Source organism: Aquarana catesbeiana, linkage group LG06 (assembly GCF_042186555.1).
Source record: "Aquarana catesbeiana isolate 2022-GZ linkage group LG06, ASM4218655v1, whole genome shotgun sequence".
In the NCBI taxonomy this organism is placed as follows: Eukaryota; Metazoa; Chordata; class Amphibia; order Anura; family Ranidae; genus Aquarana; species Aquarana catesbeiana.
The window spans coordinates 354,105,705-354,125,368 of NC_133329.1; the positions used below are offsets into that span (position 1 = coordinate 354,105,705).

At 42.4% G+C, this 19,664-nt stretch overlaps 1 protein-coding gene across 1 annotated transcript in view; it reads left to right on the top strand.

Moving 5' to 3' along the window:
* Positions 1-6,509, top strand: part of FAP (fibroblast activation protein alpha) — a 194,814-nt gene extending 188,305 nt beyond the window's left edge. Inside the window, exon 26 of the mRNA XM_073634041.1 lies at positions 1,887-6,509. Coding sequence (XP_073490142.1) covers positions 1,887-1,985 — 99 coding nt within the window. The 3' untranslated portion in view covers positions 1,986-6,509. The remainder of the gene's footprint in view (positions 1-1,886) is intronic.
* The last annotated feature ends 13,155 nt before the right edge of the window (positions 6,510-19,664 follow it).

The following is a 19,664-nucleotide window of genomic DNA, read 5'->3' on the forward strand; positions in this document are numbered from 1 at the left end:
GAAATTTCCAAAGCAAAAAAGCAAAAACTATATACTGCGCACTAGTATAGTCAGGGTCTCCATAAGAATATCAAACGTGGATGGATTGGAGGATAAATAAACAAATAGATTGTGCTTCCATATGAACCATAAAGATACATGTATTACGTAGCCATAGATAAAGCACACAGTCTGAGTAAAAACGCATCATCCTATTGGTGAGAAAGCGCCCCTGGGTCCTCGCCCCTCTGACATCAGCCGTGGGGGTGGCGACAACACCTTCCCTGGGCCTCCGCGCTGCTGATTCCATCACTTTCGGATCCTGTGTGATTCCTTGAGCGGCCATTTTTGGTGGGTTACTGCCTGGTTACATAATCAATTGAAGCTTGTCTTCCCTGTTGCAAACCGGCAGCTGGTCCCGGCATGTCTTCATGTGCTTCCCGGCTGGTATGTGGTCTTGAACCTACAATTAAATCATAAGTGATGGGGTATTTATCAAGTGGTTTGAGGCTGGATAAGACCAGGTTTTTACATTTCACATTAGACTGGGCTTTTTACATATGACTGTGGTTTTTTCTCAGACTGTGTGCTTTATCTATGACCACATAATAAATGTTTCTTTATGGTTCAAATGGAAGCGCAATTCATTTGTTTATTTACGCTCCAATCCATCCACCTTTGATATTTTTATGGACACCCTGACTATACCAGTGTGCAGCATATAGTTTTGACCGGTGGGAGGAGACTGATCTCCACCTTCGACAATGTACAGAGCAGTGAATGCCAGTGGGTGATGTCACTACCTTATATAATTTATCCCATTTGTTGGGTCCCGCATTACAGAGAGGACCCAAAACTTTATGATCATATGATGTAATGTGAAACCCACCAAAAAAAGGTATTTACATTGCAATTTGTGATAAAGGGCATGAAGGGCCATGGGTAATAGAGGAGGAATATTTAAATACTGGTTTATCACTAGAACTGTAATAGAGGTGAAATCTTCCAAGGGCAGCAATAGTTATGGTGACCATTGTGACAACTTAGGATTCCCTTACTTTGGAGGGGTTTCCTCTCATTTCCTGTTTTGGCTATGAGATAGGAAGTAACGGGAACTTTCCCCAATGGGACACAGATGGTAAAAAAAATAAAAAATGACAGTACCCTTACTTACTCTATCCAAAATTAAAAAAAAACCTTGTCCTTAGTTCTACTTTAAGCTCTTAGCACTTGAAGTATTGAAAAGTGACCAATTGTTGCCTTGATGAGGACACTGAAATGTTAAGCTGTTATCAAAAAAAGCCTGTTAGCTGTGTCATGTTATTACTGTGCCAAGATGTGACATCTTTGGAGCAAAGGGTGCGCAAAAATGATGGTTGTTGAAGGTTGGGCCAAACCACTTTCTACACTGAGGTCCACTGCAGTCTACTCAGTGCTGGACAATGGACTGTAATGAAGCTCAAGTTATTATCTGCATGGAAAAATAAAAAACAGTAAAGACCACTGCACATACCTTTCAGGACTTTGATGTTTTTTTACTGCACAAATGTTCATAGCCATCGCCTATTATTATTTTACAGGATTTATATAGTGACAACAGTTTATGCAGTGCTTTACAACATAAGGGCAAACGGTTACAATGCAGTAGGAATTAGAAAGCCCTGCTTGTTATAGCTTACAATCTAAGAAGGAGGGTCAAGACATACAAAAGTGAATAGCTGGGGGGGATTGGCTGATGGAGAAAATAAATGTAAATAATACAGTTGTTAGGTGAGGGCCTATTACAAACATATGGCCAAAGAAAAGAGGACACCTCCAGGACAACTGTAGAAATACCAGAAGGTGAAGATATAATAGTATACTGCAAGGCATTTCTTATAACAAACGTCGTCTTCTTATCTTTGCAGTGGTATACAGACAAGAACCATGCAATCTCGGGATCTGGAACAAAGCACATATATACTCATATGACTCGTTTCTTGAAGAGATGTTTTTCTCTGTCTTGAAATATGTTGGATACTTTTTAGTCTCTTTAATGTGGGTATAGTACATCAGACACGAATGAGAAGCAATGCAAGATCAAGACTGAAGCCAAGTATTTAATACATTTAATACATTCTAATAATTTATAGTAACAATTGCAAGCATAGAAATGTGACAGCAGGCTCTTCTCCCTTTGTCAACCAGATGAGATCATAATTTTTTTAAAGGATTCAGATTCACATTCTATATGTTAGACCTAAACCTGAATAATTAATTCCAAAGAACAGAAGTTGATAGGAGGGACTTCTTTCCTCTAGCACAGGGGTGTCCAACCTATGGCCCAAGGGCCGCATGCAACCCAGGATAGCTATGAATGCAGTGCAACACAAACTCATAAACTTACTTAAAAATATTGATTTTGCTTTTCTGATTTTTTTGTAAAAATGCGTTTACACTTAGTGAACACATGCGACCCAAGAAATATTTTACAGTGTCTCGTTACTGGACTTTTAGAAGTTTTATCTTCCCAAAGAAAAATATCCCACACTTCACAATCACGTCTTATTCATGTCACTAGTTTTCGGCAGCACCTATATTTGTGAGCAACTATTTTCAAAGATGAGGCACACAAAGGGCAAAATTAGAACCAAAATATCTGGGAAACACCTTGGGAATTGCTACTACATCTATCCAACCAGATATTGAGGCGTTAGTTTATCAAAAACGTGTCAAATATTGCACTTGTTTTATGTTGCCCTCTTTTACATTTATAATTAAAAATATTACAAAAGAAATTAAGTTTTATTACTCAGATAAGTACATCATCTATATCAGTGATCGTTAACTTGTGATCTGCCTAACTTTTTCTGCTCTTCAGCTATCCTTATTGTTAGTGCATTTTATGTTTGGCCCAAGACAATTCCTCCTCTTCCAATGTGACCAAGGAAGGTCAAAAGGTTGGACAACCCTGCTCTAGAACACCAGACAATTTTAAGAAGCCAACGGTTGCTTCATGTTCCTGATGGCCATCCAAACCTGAGAGAATAGTATTGGGGGAAATAATCTTTGAAGAAAATCTTCACTGAGGGAAATATGTAGACCTCTTTGGCTGACCGCCTTCTGAAAATGCTACCTGCCTGACTACCACTGACTTTAATACTGTATGATACTTGCAGTGATTTATTAATGGAGCTGGAACCTTAGGTGAACAGAGCTCTTGTCTTTGAATTTCATTTTGTCACAACTGTACTAATGTTGAGCCACTGGGGCAACAAACAATATGTGGGTTGCTTCCATATGCCAATGAACTGTCACAGAAACCTTGGGAAGCTAAAAATCAAAGCACCACACTAAAATTGAAGCTCAAAAACTGGGATTGTATTCCAAGCTTATATTGTATGTATGAGCAAACACATATTGGGGGCCACCAGGGCTGAGGATTGCCACAGCCAGCTGCTGAATGTGACTGGGGCCCCTGTAGATTCACAGCACTTATTTATCACGACGAGAGTTCTTATTAACATTCTGAAAGCCCTGATGAAGAGGGAACTGTGCGGTCTCCAAAACGTTTTTGCTCATTCATATGATATAAGTTTGGAATAAAATCCTACTTTTTGGATTCTAAACGTTTAGTGTGACGTTAGAATTTAAAAAGTCAAAAATTTGAATACCATATGAATCATTGACCTGGAAAACAAGCATGCTATCAGTGAAGTCAGCACATCTGTATATTGAAAACAAAAAGGTAAGGATGAGACAGGCAGCTAGCAGTTTGAGAAGGAAAGCCCACAAAGACTTCAGCCAGGACTAGTGTCAGAATCTTGGCACTATGTAGTAATAAAATATTTGTTGACTACTGATGTTTCTTTGCTTTTTGACAAGATGCTGGATACAACTAATGGATCTGGGAAGTTTACAAAAGCATGCCAGGTACTCTAGCATCTGATCAGATATCACTTTTTGGCTACTGACTACAAGAAACTGCTAAACAGTGAAATTCGATTTGAGGTTACAGCGCATTGTATCTCCTATTAATAACTAATAAAAGTTCAATGCCATAATTATTTAGGGGTGTTCATTGCTATTTTAATTTAAACTTGTTTACATTGAGTTGTACAACAGATGGGTGGCAATTTTTTTTTAATGTGTTTTAAAGTCATCTCCAGATAAAACTTTGTTTTTAATTTTGTATTGAGCGTGCAAGGGTTAGAACCTTTATTAAAGTGCATCTAAACTAATGAACAAAAATGTAATATATTGCAGCTCATCAGTCCTTAGATGTGGTGGCTGCATTCATTTTTTTGTTTGAGGATTTTTTTTCCTTTATTTTCATCTGGTGATCCTGCCAGTAACACATTTCTGTCTGAGTGTGGTTGCCATGGTAGGCTAACTCCTGAGTTTTGAAAAAAGAACACTTCCTCCTCCACTTCTCTTCATAATATAGCTGGAGAGGTGTTCTGTAGTTCACAGTGGTAAATGGCGCAGGGCTGATAACACTGCAGAGAGCTCAGGATGTTATACGCTCACTGGATTTCTGGCAGGATAAACAGTTTTTGTTTTTTTTTGCACTTCTTGAACATATATACCAATCACTTTCAGTTATATTTAAAAGATAAAAAGAAGCAAATACAAGAAGTTAAATCGGTTGTAAACTTAAAAAAAAAAGTTTCCCCTGCTGGTTTAATGTGCTAGTATGCACTGCATACTAGCACATTATGTCAGACTTACATATTGAATGGATCCCTCTAGCAGCACACTGAGAGCGATTCCATCTTCACCTAGTCTTCCTTCCGGGTTTGTGGGCTCTGTCCATTTGAATTGCCTTGCTGCAATTATATAACTCCATGTGCATGGGAATCATGGGCATGGCACAGAGCTCTGAAGGGACAGCATGAGTATGTGGTCCCTTCAGGGTGCATGTGCCAGTGACATCACCGGCTGCTGCTCACTGGAATATCTCCCAAACGGTGTATTTTTAGGAGATATTTATTTTACCTACAGGTAAACCTTATTGTAAGTTTACCTGTAGGTAAAAGTTATAAAGCAAACGTTACTAACGCTTTAATTGTGAGGTTCTATTCACATCATTTTAAAATATGATATGCGCTTTTTGAAAAAGCATATTACATTTTTAGCGTGTTTTTAATGCATTGAGTTAAAATTTTATGTAATATGTTTTCATCCCTGTTCACTTGGGAAAATTGACCTGTGACTTAAAGCCGCAACATTTTTAAAAAAAAAGTCAGCAGCTACAAATACTGTAGCTGCTGACTTTTAATAAGGACACTTACCTGTCCAGGGAGCCCGTGATGTCGGTCCCCCGAGGCCAATCCGTCCATCGGATCAGGTGCAGGCGCCGCCATTCGAACTAAGGGAAACCAGCAGTGGAGCCTTGCGGCTTCACTGCCGGTTTCCTACTGCGCATGCGCGAGTCGCGTGGTGCTTTGTGAATGGCCAGCTTGTCTTCTGGGACACACACAGGTCGCAGAAGACAACGTGGGGCTCGCCACAGAAGAGGATGTGACGTCCTGGGCCGTGGCCTGGCTGGATCGGAAGTACTCTTAGTAGTTCCAAAAAAGATACTCGAGAAAGAAAAACATTTTTTTTAAATATTCAAAAACGAGGGGTGGAAAGGTGGTCTTTCGTTTAAGGCCACCTCTAAAAATTGGGTGGAACTCCGCTTTAAAAAATGCACCTAAAAAAATCTGTAGTGAATTTTTGGTGCATTCCTATAGACTTCTTTGATGCGTTTTTCAAATAGGATGCCAAAGATGCAGCAAGTGGGACTTTTAAAAACTCAGCACACTTTTTTAAAAAAAATGCAGCAAATATCTAATTTAAAGGGAACTATTTTTCATGGTCTTTTGTTGCACTAGAAAGCACGAACAGAGCAGAGCCTTAGGGTTTGCATACTGTACATTTAACGTTTTTTTCTTTTATGGCTGTTTTAGTCCCAAATTGGGAGATTCCTCTCTGTCAAATAAAAGAGAAAGCAAGGGCAAATCTCACTTCCTGTCTTTTTGCCTGGTGCCAGACAGAACAGGGAATCAGAAGAAATCTTACAATTGGTATACAGATGGCCTGCACATGCATTTTATAGTATAGTAGTTAAGATTTAGGAGCTCTGTTAGTTTTTAATTGATATATGTGTCCCCATAAGGGAGATATCCCCTCTTGTCCTGTCCAGATGACAGATGTCAGAACAGAATGAGACATGTTTCCTTTGTGGACACAACAGCAAAAAGCAGAACAATCTCTTCTTCAGGATCATAGATAGCATAACCTGGCAGAAATTCTAACATTTACCTGCTCTATCCAAAAGGTTGGCTGGAACCGGGCTACACCTTAGAATGTTTTATGTATTTTTGTGTCTATTGGATACATTTATTGCATTTTTGCATCTGTTTTAATGCATGGAAAAATGTTCCTAAAATACATTAAAAAAACATGAACTCAAATGTGCAACTTGTAGAAAAGTGTTGCGTAAAATTTGGAGATACTCTATAAAAGCAGTGTTTTTCTTGCTGAATAAAATAATATAAATTCAATTGTTCTGAGATTTTTTTTTTTTTCGAATATTAACAAAATCACAGGTCCAATCTACACTATGCTCATATTAGATGAATAGTTATATGGCAGTAGTCCAAAGAATGATGGGGGAATATTTGATTAAAATCTTATAAAGTTTATTATATCATAAAAATGGTGATGGTGATATTTTATTTTGCTAGAATGGACTTTGCCATAATGGTAATCAGGCTTTATGGGATTTAGATATTGCTCGCATATGAATCATCTGTGATTCTTCTTAAAAACGTGAATCAGCTTTACTTTTAAAGGAACCCCCCTATCCTTAATGCCCATTTCTGTGCAATCGTTGTGCCCCTACCTTTTTCTCCCACTCATTCACATTTTTCTACACAAAAAAAACAATAACTTTTTTATTTACCTCTGCAGTCATATCTCCCTCACTATAAGATGAGGACAGTGATCCAGTGATGCAGTCTGTGCCTACTGCTCCCAGTCCCCTTGTCACTTCATCCTACTTCTGCAGTTGTCTAGAGCCTAAGTGGACCCTACTGTTGGAGAGCAATAGGAGTTGTCCAAATCATCCAGAAATCAACCCTCTTACTCTGCCCCAAGGAAGTTAGAAGACTCAAGACCCTGCCGGAGAAAGGCTTTTAAGCAGATCTCCAATTTAAAAAAAGTTCTCCCCCTGCGCATATTTATTTTAAAAACCTTCTTAAACATACCTTAGACTCAAGCAATCTTTTGTTCAGTCACATGATGTTATTGAGTTTTTTAGAATATGGCCTGGGGTTTACATGCATATGAAGAGACTGAGGTCTCGGGCAGAAGAGCTTAGTGGTCTGTCAACTACTAGTGTTTTAAGAGGGAACCTCATGGTTTCACATTCCCCTCTCAGGAAGCACAGAACCTGGTACTGAAGAGTGTATGGGACACACTACAGGACACAGTAGTCACATAGGGGCCAGCAGATTCATGATTTCCCCTAAATCAATTACCTTGAAGAAGCATGTCAAAGGTGAAGTCTCAGCTGCCATCCTGCATACTTGTTCTGAGTCTTGGAGCTTCTCCTTTTAAACTAAGCCTGCAATGACACCTACCGCATTTCTGTCCTCTCAGGTTCCCTTTAAATAGCAATGGAATAGAATAACGGAGTGTATACTGTATGTGAAATTTCTAAACTGATATGTAAAAGTTCACACTTCCCTAATCAATAGGCCTCAAAAGAAATTGGACAGAGCTCTTAGTAAAGACCTTTGCATTTTCCTCTGTGGTTTTCTAATACACAAGCGCTCAGGATGGGCTATATTGTAAAACTATATAATCAATGCATGGCTCATTATGTTTACTTGTATGTCATCAACCCTTCATAGTGCCACTGGCATGGATAACAACACCCTCGTGTTTGGATACACTGTTTGCAACGTGCGTCATCAGAAGCATCTTTATTCAGTTCATTTGAGACAAGCTCACAACCTACATCTTGGATTCTGTCAGTGCTCATCTTAATCTTAGTGACAATTCCCCAGGTTACTTGTCAAAGACACAAGTTTGTACTCTGATTGTGTAAAGCAGTTAAATCCCTTACTATTGCTTATAATAATATCCTAATATAATTACAATTTTTAACATACAGAATAATAATCAAGGCATATTAGTTGAATAAAAAGTTGATGAGCTCAATGTCAGACAGAAATGTCCAAATTAGATAAGAATCTGATGGAATCCAGAGGACAGTGCAAAGAGCAATAATGACAAGATACAGTATCCCAGAAATCCGGTCTTATTTATTAAAAGTCAATAATTTAAGTCTTACTGAACCCAGGACCCTGCATTCACCATACCTGGTCTCCCACAGTACACAGAACATAGAAATGCAGTTATTTTAGTAAATATAAACTGCTAAATAGGACTTTTAAAACAGCTTACCTGTAAAATCCTTTTCTTTGAAGTACATCATGGGACACAGAGCTATAGTAGTTACTATGTGGGTTATAATCCACCCTCAGGTGATGGACACTGGCACACCCTAAGACAAGAAGTCCACTCCCTATATAACCCCTCCCACTACTGGGAGTACCTCAGTTTTTGTAGCAAAGCATTACACGTGTATACCAGAAAGAAGGGAGGGACCCTCTGTGTCCTGTGATGTACTTCAAAGAAAAGGATTTTACAGGTAAGCTGTTTTAAAAATCCTATTTTCTTATCGTACATCACAGGACACAGAGCCATAGTAGTTACTATGTGGGATGTCCCGTAGCAATGCCAACTGAAGGGAGGGAGACACAACAAAAGTAGGGCACCAAGAGACTAGAGGACTTATACTGCTGCCTGCAGTACACTGCGCCCAAAGGCAAAATCCTCATGACCTTTTACATCTACTTGATAGAATCTGGTAAATGTATGGACTGAAGACCAAGTTGCTTGCAGATTTGAGCCATGGAGGCTTGGTGATGCACTGCCCAGGAAGTACTAACAGCCCTGGTGGAGTGTGCTTTAATATGAAAAGGTGGAATTTTCCTCTTTAACCACTTCAATACCAGGCACTTAGACACCTTCCCGCCCAGGCCAATTTTCAGCCTTCAGTGCTGTTGCAATTTGAATGACAATTGTGCGCTCATGCAACACTGTATCCAAACAATTTTTTTTATCATTTTGTCCCCACAAATAAAGCTTTCTTTTGGTGGTATTTGATCACCTCTGCGGTTTTTATTTTTTGCACAACAAATAAAAAAAGACTGAAAATTTTGAAAAAAAACAAGTTTTTCTTTGTTTCTGTTAAAAATTTTTGTAAATAAGTACGTTTTCTTCTTCAATGATGGGCACTGATATGGCTGCACTGACGGGCACTGATACGGCGGCACTGATGGACACTGATGAGGTGGCACCATTGAGGTGGCACTGATAGGCGGCACTGATGGGCATTGATACGTGGCACTGATGGGCACTTATAGGTGGCACTGGTATGCGGCACTGATGGACACTCATAGGCGGCACTGATGGGCACTCGTAGGTGGCATTGATTGGTACTTATGGGTGGCACTGATGGGTACTTATGGGTGGCACTGATAGGTGGCACGGTTGGGCACTGATGGGCACTGATGGACACAGATGGGCACTGACAGGTGGCACCGATGGACACTGATGGGTGGCACTGATGACACCGATTGGTGGCACTAATGATACTGATTGGTGGCACTGATGACACTAATGGGTGACATTGCTGGGCATAACTGAAATATAATGGTGCCAATCAGTGCCCATTTGTGGGCACTGATTGGCACAGATTGGGCCCATGTGGATGGCCATGGGGTACATACCTGGCCATCCACATGTTGCCCCCTTCCCTGGTGGTCCTAGTGGCGTCCCTGGTGGTCCAGTGTGGTCATCTGAGGGGGGCTGCGCTGATAAACAATCAGCGCAGACCCCCCCTTAGGAGAGCCGCCAATCGGCTCTCCTCTACTCGCGTCTGTCAGAGGCGAGTGAGGAAAAGCCAATCAACGGCTCCTCCTATTGACATCGTGATCAGCCGTGATTGGACACGGCTGATCACGTCTTAAAGAGCCTCCACCGGAGGCTCTTTACCAAGATCAGTGGAGCGGTGTGTCAGACTGACACACCGCTCCACCGATCGCCGCGATGTACGCCCCCCCGGACGCGCAGCGACATGTCATCCTGCTGGACGTCATATGACGCCCAGTCAGGATAACGGAACCACCGCCCGGCCTTCAATCTGCTATAGGCCGGGCGGGAAGTGGTTAAACCATAAGCTTGAACAATCACTTGACAAATCCATTTAGAAATAGTAGATTTCGATGCTGCCTGTCCTCTCTTAGGACCTTCCGGAAACACAAACAAAACATCTGTTTTACGAATCTGAGCAGTCGCCTTCAAGTAGACCTTGACTGCTCTGACCACATCAAGAGAATATAGTGACCTTTCTTCCGCAGAACGAGGTTCTGGAAAAAATGAAGGCAGAACAATATCCTGGTTTAAATGAAAACCTATTGCCCCGTACACACGGTCGGATTTTCCGATGGAAAATGTCCGATCGGAGCGTGTTGTCGGACATTCCGACCGTGTGTGGGCTCCATCGGACATTTTCCATTGGATTTTCCGACACACAAAGTTTGAGAGCAGGATATAAAATTTTCCGACAACAAAATCCGTTGTCGGAAATTCCGATCGTGTGTACACCAATCCGACGCACAAAGTGCCACGCATGCTCAGAATAAATAAAGAGACAAAAGCTATTGGCCACTGCCCCGTTTATAGTCCCGACGTACGTGTTTTACGTCACCGTGTTTGGAACGATCGGATTTTCCGCCAACTTTGTGTGACCGTGTGTATGCAAGACAAGTTTGAGCCAACATCCGTCGGAAAAAATCCTAGGATTTTGTTGTCGGAATGTCCGAACAAAGTCCGACCGTGTGTACAGGGCATAACACTACCTTCGGTAGGAAATGAGGTGAGGACGTAATACAACCTTATCCTTGTGAATAAGTAAACATGGCTCTTTACAAGAAAGAGCAGCCAACTCGGATACCCTTTTTGCAGAAGATATAACAACCAGAGAAACGAATTTCCTTGTCAAAAGGACCAAAGGAATATGTTGTATTGGCTCAAAAGGCTGTTTCTGTAATGCCGACAGGACTAAAATCAAGTCCCAAGCGTTCAGGGGTGACCTAACTGGAGGATTAATCCCCGATACCCCCTGAATAAAGTTATGAACCAGAGAGTGCGAAGCAAGTGGTCATTGAAAAAATACCGATAAGGCCGCCACCTGGCCTTTGATAGTACACAAGGCCAGCTTCATTTCTAATTCCATCTGTAGAAAGTCAAGGATCCTACCTATGATATATTTCCTGGGGTGCCAACCCCTGGATTCACACCAGGAGACATATGCCTTCCAGACTCTATAATATATGACTCTGGAGGCCGGCTTCCTAGCATTAACCAAAGTAGACACTACTGAACCTGACAGCCCACGCTTCTTCTGAATGTGGGTCTTAATAGCCAAACCGTTAAAATTAGTGTTTGTAAGGTAGGATGAAAGACCGGACCTTGAGAGAAAAGGTCTGGCCATGGTGGTAGGGTCCATGGGACTCCTACCGCCATCTTTACGATCTCTGCATACCAAGATCTCCTGGGCCATGCTGGGGCCACAGGACTCCTTGCCTTCCCTTCCTGCTTGATCCTGCAAAGAAGTCACGGAAGCAACAGAACAAGAGGGAATGCATAAATCAGTGAAAACTGATCCCACGGGAAAACCAAGGCATTTGTTCCGCATACCAGCGCATCTTTTGTCCTTGACACAAAGTTGTTGAACTTTTTGTTGAACCTGGACGCAAACAGATCCACGTCCGGAATTCCCCATCTTTGACATATTGATAGATGTCGGGGTGAAGAGACTATTCTCCCAGGAACAACTGCGGGTGACTCAAGTAGTCCGTCTGCCAATTCTCTATTCCTGGAATGAAGACTGCCGATAGGCAAGGTGTGGTGTTTTCTGCCCAAGTTAGGATATGATTCACCTCTCTTTGTTGCATTGTTGGATTGGATGCTGACAGGACAATTCCGTAATCTGAGCATCCAGGCCTTCAGGGCCAGGCGTGCTGCCCAAATCTCTAGAATATTGATGGACAAGGTCATTTCTGATTTGGACCATTTTCCTTGGACAGACACTTCTTCTAGGACTGCTCCCCAGCCCAGAAGGCTGGCATCTGTTGTTACCACTTTCCAGGTAACTGGTAGAAAGGATTTTCCTTTTTGGAGATTCTTGGTTATCAACCACCAACTAAGGCTTTGACGCACATTTGGGGATAAACGCATTGGGAAGTCTAGAGCTTGGACCTTCTTATTTCAAGTTGATAGGATACTGTTTTGCAGCAGTCTCGAATGAAACTGAGCATAAGGAACGGCCTCTCATGCAAAGTCGAATAGAAGGATTCTTCTTTGCTTTGACCACCTGAATCAGTTCCCTTATGGAACTGATCTTTACCTGGGGCAAAAACACCCTCTTCTGAGCTGTATCTATGATCAGACCCAAGAATTCCAATCTCCTTGATGGTTTTAAGGAAGATTTCTCTAGGTTGAGAATCCAACCTAGGTATTTCAGATAGGTGACCAAACTCTGATTTAAGCATGCTACCGACTGATCTATCAAGAGTAGATCGTCTAAGTAAGCTAGAATCGTTATACCCTGAGCCCTTAATCTGGCTAAAGGGGGAGCCAAGACCTTTGTAAACACTTGAGGTGCAGTAGCTAGACCGAAAGGCAGAGCTACAATCTGAAAATGAAGATTTTCTATCTCGAAGCATAGATATTTCTGGTGAACGGGAAAAATAGGTACATGGAGGTAAGCATCCTTGATGTTGATTGATGCTAGCAGTTCTCCACCTTGTAGAATGGTACAAAATATTTTATAGCGCACACATACAAGAATGACATTTCCTGCAGGGCTAGTTAAAAACACCTGAACATATTCAAAAAATACGGGGGTTTGGTCACACTATATGGTCATATATTGCTAAGCCCACTTACTGCGACAAATTCCCCCCGAATTAGTGTGTCCTACTCTTGTACTAGAATGGAAGATCCTTTGTCTCAACCATGGGAGCTAAACTCCTCTATGTGGGAGAACTGAAGGGGATACATCCTATGCACTGGTGGCCACTAAATAAGAGGTAATGAGGAGGGGGAGGGGTGCTCCAGCCCAAAAAACCTGGTCAGGGCCTATTACAATATACAAGAACATATTTGGGGGCACACCATACAGTGCGTTTAAATTCAAGATGGTGCTGGTATAAGACCTACAAACAGTACAAAATATTTTACAGCGCACACATACAAGATTGACATTTCCTGCAGGGCTAGTATAAAACGCCTGAACATATTCAAGAAATACGGGGGTTTGGTCACACTATATGGTCATATAGTGCTAAGCCCACTTACTGCGACAAAGTACCCCGAATTAGTGGGTCCTACTCTAGTAATAAAATGGAAGATCCTTTGTCTCAACCATGGGAGCTAAACTCCTCTATGTGGGAGAACTGAAGGGGATACATCTTATACTTTGTAGAATGGAGGCCACTGATCGGATTGACTCCATGCGAAAATAGCGGATATTCAAAAAACGGTTTAGATCTTTGAGATCTAAAATGGGTCTGACATCCCCGTTTGGTTTTTGTGCCGTGAAATAGTTTGAATAAAACCCTAACCCTCGCTCTTCCATGGGGACCACCGATATCACCTTTGAGACAAGAGATGGTCCAAAGCTAGAAAGAAAGACTTCTTTTTTTCTGGATCTCTGGGAACATTTGATCTGAGAAAACAAGGAGACAGAAACTCTCGAAACTCTAGTTTGTATCCTAGAGATATTAAGGAAGCCACCCATTTGTCTTGACACTGTTCCTGCCAGACCCTTGAGAACTGCACAAGTCTTCCCCCCACTCAAGCAAGCGGGGGCGCCCCTTCATAAGGAGGTTTTAGTAACTTGTTTTGTGGGTGTTCTTCCCCAGGTCCTCTTTTGTCCCTGGGGTTGAACCTAAGGTTTACCTCTTGAACTTGACGATGGAGGCCGTCGTGACTGCCTGGAGGCTGAAGCTCCTGGCACTGGAGAAGAAACTCGTTTAAAAGAAAAATGCTTAAACCTCTTCTTAACTGGTAAAAGGGAACTTTTCCCATTAGAAATTCTTTGGCTGTATTTATCCAGATCGTCCCCAAACAGCCGTTCACCGCGAAATGGAAAACTAGCCAAGAGTTTTTTGCATGGCGCCTCGGCTGACCAATTTTTTAACCATAGAACTCTACGCACATGCACCAGCCCAAGCATAAGTCAGGAGGCCTGGAGAATAGAATCTCTCATAGCGTCAATTGTAAAACATAACGCCCCTGGTATCCTGGCCAAATCTTGGGCCTGGTGATCAGGAATAATCTTGAGCACCTGTTTAAACTGGTCTCTTAAGGACTGACACCGATCGCTGCCAGCGCAGGCTGAACCACTGAACCTGCCAGAGAAATATTGTTTTTAAATAGGAATTCAAACTTCTTATTCGTTGGATCCTTCAGCATTTGAGCATTGTCTACCAGACAAGTCACATTTTTACTCACAGAGGATATAGCATCGTCAATTACTGCAATCCCCCATTTCTTATTAAACTCTTCCTCCATAGGATAAAGTGTTGAAAACTTTTTTGGAGGAAAAACTTTTTTAGCAATGAATGGATAGGAAAAGCATGAATAGCCTGGGGAGGCTTTAGTGAACTCAAACAAGAAGTGGGCTCATTGACTGACTCAGCTAATGGCAGCATGAATGTGAAGCAGACCAATTCAGTATGAGATTGTACCATCAATCTTTCAGATTGTGAATCTGATCCTTCCGTATTTGACTCTTCAGAAGAGGAGTCATCAACTTCTTCCTGGTCCCCTGAAATAAATTCATCATCTCTCACCCCCTGTTCCTCAGTTTGAGGGTCCTGGGTAATGGAAGGGGACCTGTCACGCTTAGTCCCACTCTGGGATGCGATTAAAGCATCAATCTTTTGTTCCAAGCCTAAAATGGTTGAGGAAAAAACCTATTCAGTAATATATACAGGGGCTGCAGTGTTAAGAGCAGCTGCAACACCCGACAGTCCTGATGGCTCACTCTGACCAGCCACTTCAGAACTCTCAGGGGAGGATGCCATCTTTTTTGAGATGGTTCTAGGCTTTCTTGTGGCTGTAGAAGTCTTTCTAGAGCCCTTTTTTGAGATGTTTTTACCCCCCCCTTCCAACCATAGCCCGATGCACAAAGCAGAGTTACTACCAGAAGGAACACATCCACTGCTTGAGCAATAGTCCAGCCCTGCCGCTGCTATTAATGCTCAGCATGATGCAATAGTAAATGTGTCAATAGGAAATGCCTGTGTCACCAAACCTCTTTCATGCCCCTCTTTGCTCTTGTGTCCCTCCATTAGCTTGCAGCAGCACAAATGGAGCTTTAAAAGCACATTCCCGTGCTGGACGTTGGAGGATGCCAACGCCACACTAAGCCCCGTCCCCTCCGTTGCATTCAGTCCCCCTTCTCTTTCTTTTAAAAAAGAGTTTTCCCGCGGTGGCCTCTGATCCTACGGGATCGTTCTGCGAGGGAGGAATGGCGAGGAGGGGACCTGGAAGCCACTGCCAAGTAGGGGCGGGGAAAGAAAAAACGGCATTGCTGATCTTTTTTTTTTTCCAGCTCTCTCCTAACGCTCAGTCTCGTGAAGAGGGGGAGAGTACAGCCCAGGTGGGGGATGTCTGGTGAAGAAACCCCCCCAGACTTACCAGAGGTCTGCCTGCTAGCTGGAGAAAAGAAGCCTGCTGCTCCTGACACAGCGTGATTTCTTGAGGAAGCATGAGAAGGTACATGCTCCATACAGCCCCCAGTGATGACACTTAGGCATGACAACACTTACTTCTTAAAGGAGACATTTCATAAGAAAATTCAAAAATTTCTTAGAAAACTCCATTTACCTTTTCCGGGCGTTTTCTGTGGTAAAACCAACAGACCCAATCTTCACCCTTCATGGTGGGTTCCGTTAACAAACCTTCAGGAACTGGGGACCCTTGGGGAACCCACAATCCTGGACCTGTAATAGCACCTTGCCAGTAGAACTTTATGGCCTTAAATACCAAAAGTACTGGATCCCGGGGTCCAGCTCTCTAAAAAGAGAAGCGTTTACAAGCAAAACCTAATTTCTTCGGATACAAGGCCCGGGCACCATTCAATTTGGCCTGAAAGACACATTGAATGGATGCGGTTGCATAGCTAGCCCCAGCAAGGATTGCTCCAGTGGAGCTCAGCACAACACAACTTCACTCATGACCAACACCTTAGACACTGGCGGTATTCCCAGTAGTGGGAAGGGTTATATAGGGAGTGGACTTCTTGTCTTAGGGTGTGCCAGTGTACATCACCTGAAGGTGGCCTATAACCCACATAGTCAGTGGCGTGGGCCCCCCTGTCCCCCAGCTGTGGCCCTTCCTTCCAAGCCGATGGCGTAAATGCCAAGGCCCAGTCGCAAGTGTGACGTTTGTGACCCTGGCGTCTGTTTTTTAAAATTTCTATTGTATTTTTCTACCATTTATTTATTTATTGTTTTACAATATTATTTTTTAAAAACATTTTAAATTTTTTTTTAAGAGTTGGGGGGCTTTGGTGAGATATAAGGGGTCGAAGCAGACCTCTGATGTTTCACCTTTGAGAACGAGAAAGGAGATTGAGAACACAGCCTCAGCTGCAAAGAATGAATGGACAGGAATAGCTCTGTATAGAGCTGCCGTTTTATTCGCAAACTGAAGCATAGTAAATACAGTTTACTATGTTTCAGTTATGAATGGATTGAGTCCGTGATCGGTATGGATCACTGACTCTCCATGCAGATACCCTACAGCAGCTGGCAGGAGAGGGGGGGGGGAACTCTGCTTAGCTGTGGGAACAAGGGGAGGGGCCAGGAGAGAGCATGGAGGGCCAGGAAAAAGTACAAGGGGGCTGGAGAGCACACAGGGGGGCAGCAGAAAGAAGCTGCATAGGAGGCGTGGTGGGTGCGGCTGCATATAGAGGAACTGATCTTTCCATTTCCCCCACATCTCATCTCCTTTCAGCAGCTGCAGGAGGAAAATGGAGAGATCAGTTTCTCTGTATCAGCGTTTCTCAACATTTTACCAGTCAAGGCACAACATATTGCCTCTTCACTGCCTGTCAAATGCCTCTGAAAAGCGATGCAGATTGCTTTTCAGAGGAATGGTATTTACTTGTTGGTATTATGAGCCCACCCTAAAAAAATCTGTTCTGATTGTAAAGAAAAAGATTGTAAAGAAAAAGGGGGTCATGTAAACACACACGTACACAAATACACACACATATACATATAAATACATGCATACATACACACACATAAACGCACACACATGAGCAAACACACAAACATGCAGACACACATATAAACCTATACACATGCACGCACACACACACATACGCACACACATGTAAACATATACATGCACACAAATAAACGCACACACACATATAAAACACACACACATGCAGACACACACATGCACACACCCATACATGCAGACACACACATATAAACACATACACATGCGTACAAACATATATAGATCGCCTTTTTTAAAATATGCAGCTGCAGCACTATACCTTCACTCTCCATGCCGGGTACTGCACTGAAGGGGGAGGCAGAGCGCACAGAACACTCTGTGCAAGACACCTCTCCCTTACTTTCACTTTCATGATAATTACAACGTGACCGAGCTCCTGCACTGCCGATTTACGCATCGGCTGAGGATCGGGGAGAGGGGGGGCACACGGGCCCCCTGCAGCATGGGGTCCAGTCGCAATGGCGACTTTTGCGACCCCTATACTTCTGCCCCTGCACATAGTAACTACTATGGCTCTGTGTCCTGTGATGTATGATAAGACATACCTTTTCTCATCAGCAGTATATAGCAGTCTTGTGACTTCTATCAGTGTCTGGTTAAGGCTTGTAGGAGGAGTTTTCATTCTACCCTCACTGTCCTATGAGGCTGCAGGACCCCTGGCCCTCTGTCTGGCTGATTGGCCCTGTGCTGATCACATGCAAAAAAGAAAAACTCTCTAGCAATACACACCAAACTGAGCATGTGCAGCTTGGCCCCTAGCTCTGTACTTTTAGGAGATATATTGGGGATAATGGAATAAGGGGAGGATCAGAGGAGACAGGATCACACAGCATTTTTAAATAATGCAGAGGACTACCCTCTTAAGTTCCACAGTGAGTATAACAAGCATGCTTTACTGCATATACAGACTGATTTTACTGTTGTGGGTTTAGTAACACTTTAATTTTAATTTGGTTATTGCTATTGTTTGTGTCCTGAAAGATGTACCCCTTTACAAAATGAAGTATTACCCCAGATACCCCCTTGTGTGTATCTCTGTGTGTATCCCTGCCTAGCAAGCTTTGCTGATTGAAGATCTGTAGACCAGACACAACAGGGGGTGTGCTGAACCCAGTGGTCCAACTCAAAATCAGCAATTTTCTGCTAGAGCTTGGTGGCAATTTATTTAGAAAAAACAACTCTTTTTAGCTTTGAATAGAGTGGAGAAAATTTAAAGTGTATCTAAACCCAAGAACAAAAATTGTTAGTATTGCAGCTTGACAGTCCTCAGATGTGGTCGTTGCAAGAGTGTTCTATTTTTAAACTTTTTTTATTTTATTTTAACCTGGTAATCCTGCCATTAATGTACTTCCTGTCCTAGGTTGACAACCAAATCAAGCAGCGTTATCACCCTAGGAAAGGGGTGTGTTAGAACTACATAACATTGTATTATGACTACATAACATTTCCCTCTCTTTTACATAGAAAAGAAGGTGGGGGTTGCAGTCCATGGAGATATCAGGGAATAATGCTAGCTGATAACAGTGCAGAGGCAGAGAACACAGGAAGTTATTAGCGCACAAGATTTATGGGGCTGAGCTTAACAGACCAAAGGGGAGCAAATCAGAGACATGTATTGTTAGACTTTACATACATTTTAACACTAACATTTCTTTCAGCTTTTTTTCTGGTTATGGCCTAATTGTAAAGAATTTCCCTCTAACACCAGGACAGCAAATGGGGAAAGCGGCTGTCAATGTTTGGGCAGGAGCAGTTTTCCCCCTTCGGGTATTTGGCACTGTGTTACATTCTTCCATTGCAGACTTCATAGGTGCCACTAGGTGAGCAGCTGTCCAATTGTAACCTTTGGTGGCTATCTTTAGTATAGGCAGTGTTAATAAAAAATCAATGCCCTGCATGATTTGCCACGCATTTTGATAGGAAAATGATCTACTATTGATAGGTATAGAGAGAATGTTTCAGGGAAAGATTCCTGTTTAAGTAGGGTGAGATTAGGGACACTGAGTGCCCTATTACTTTCCAGTCTCTGGGACTACTACATAGGACCTGAAAAGCAAATGAAATGTAGGCTGTGCCTGTGTAATACATTGTGGTCCTGAAGATCTACTACAGCATTACTGTGACTGTTACTACCTGCATTACTTTGTCTGTTACTACATGTACTGCTGCACTATCAGTGTTACAGAGTTTGTTACTACAAGAGTGCCTGGAACTCTTGCTTCAAATGTTCTACTGCAGTTACTATAGCCATAATA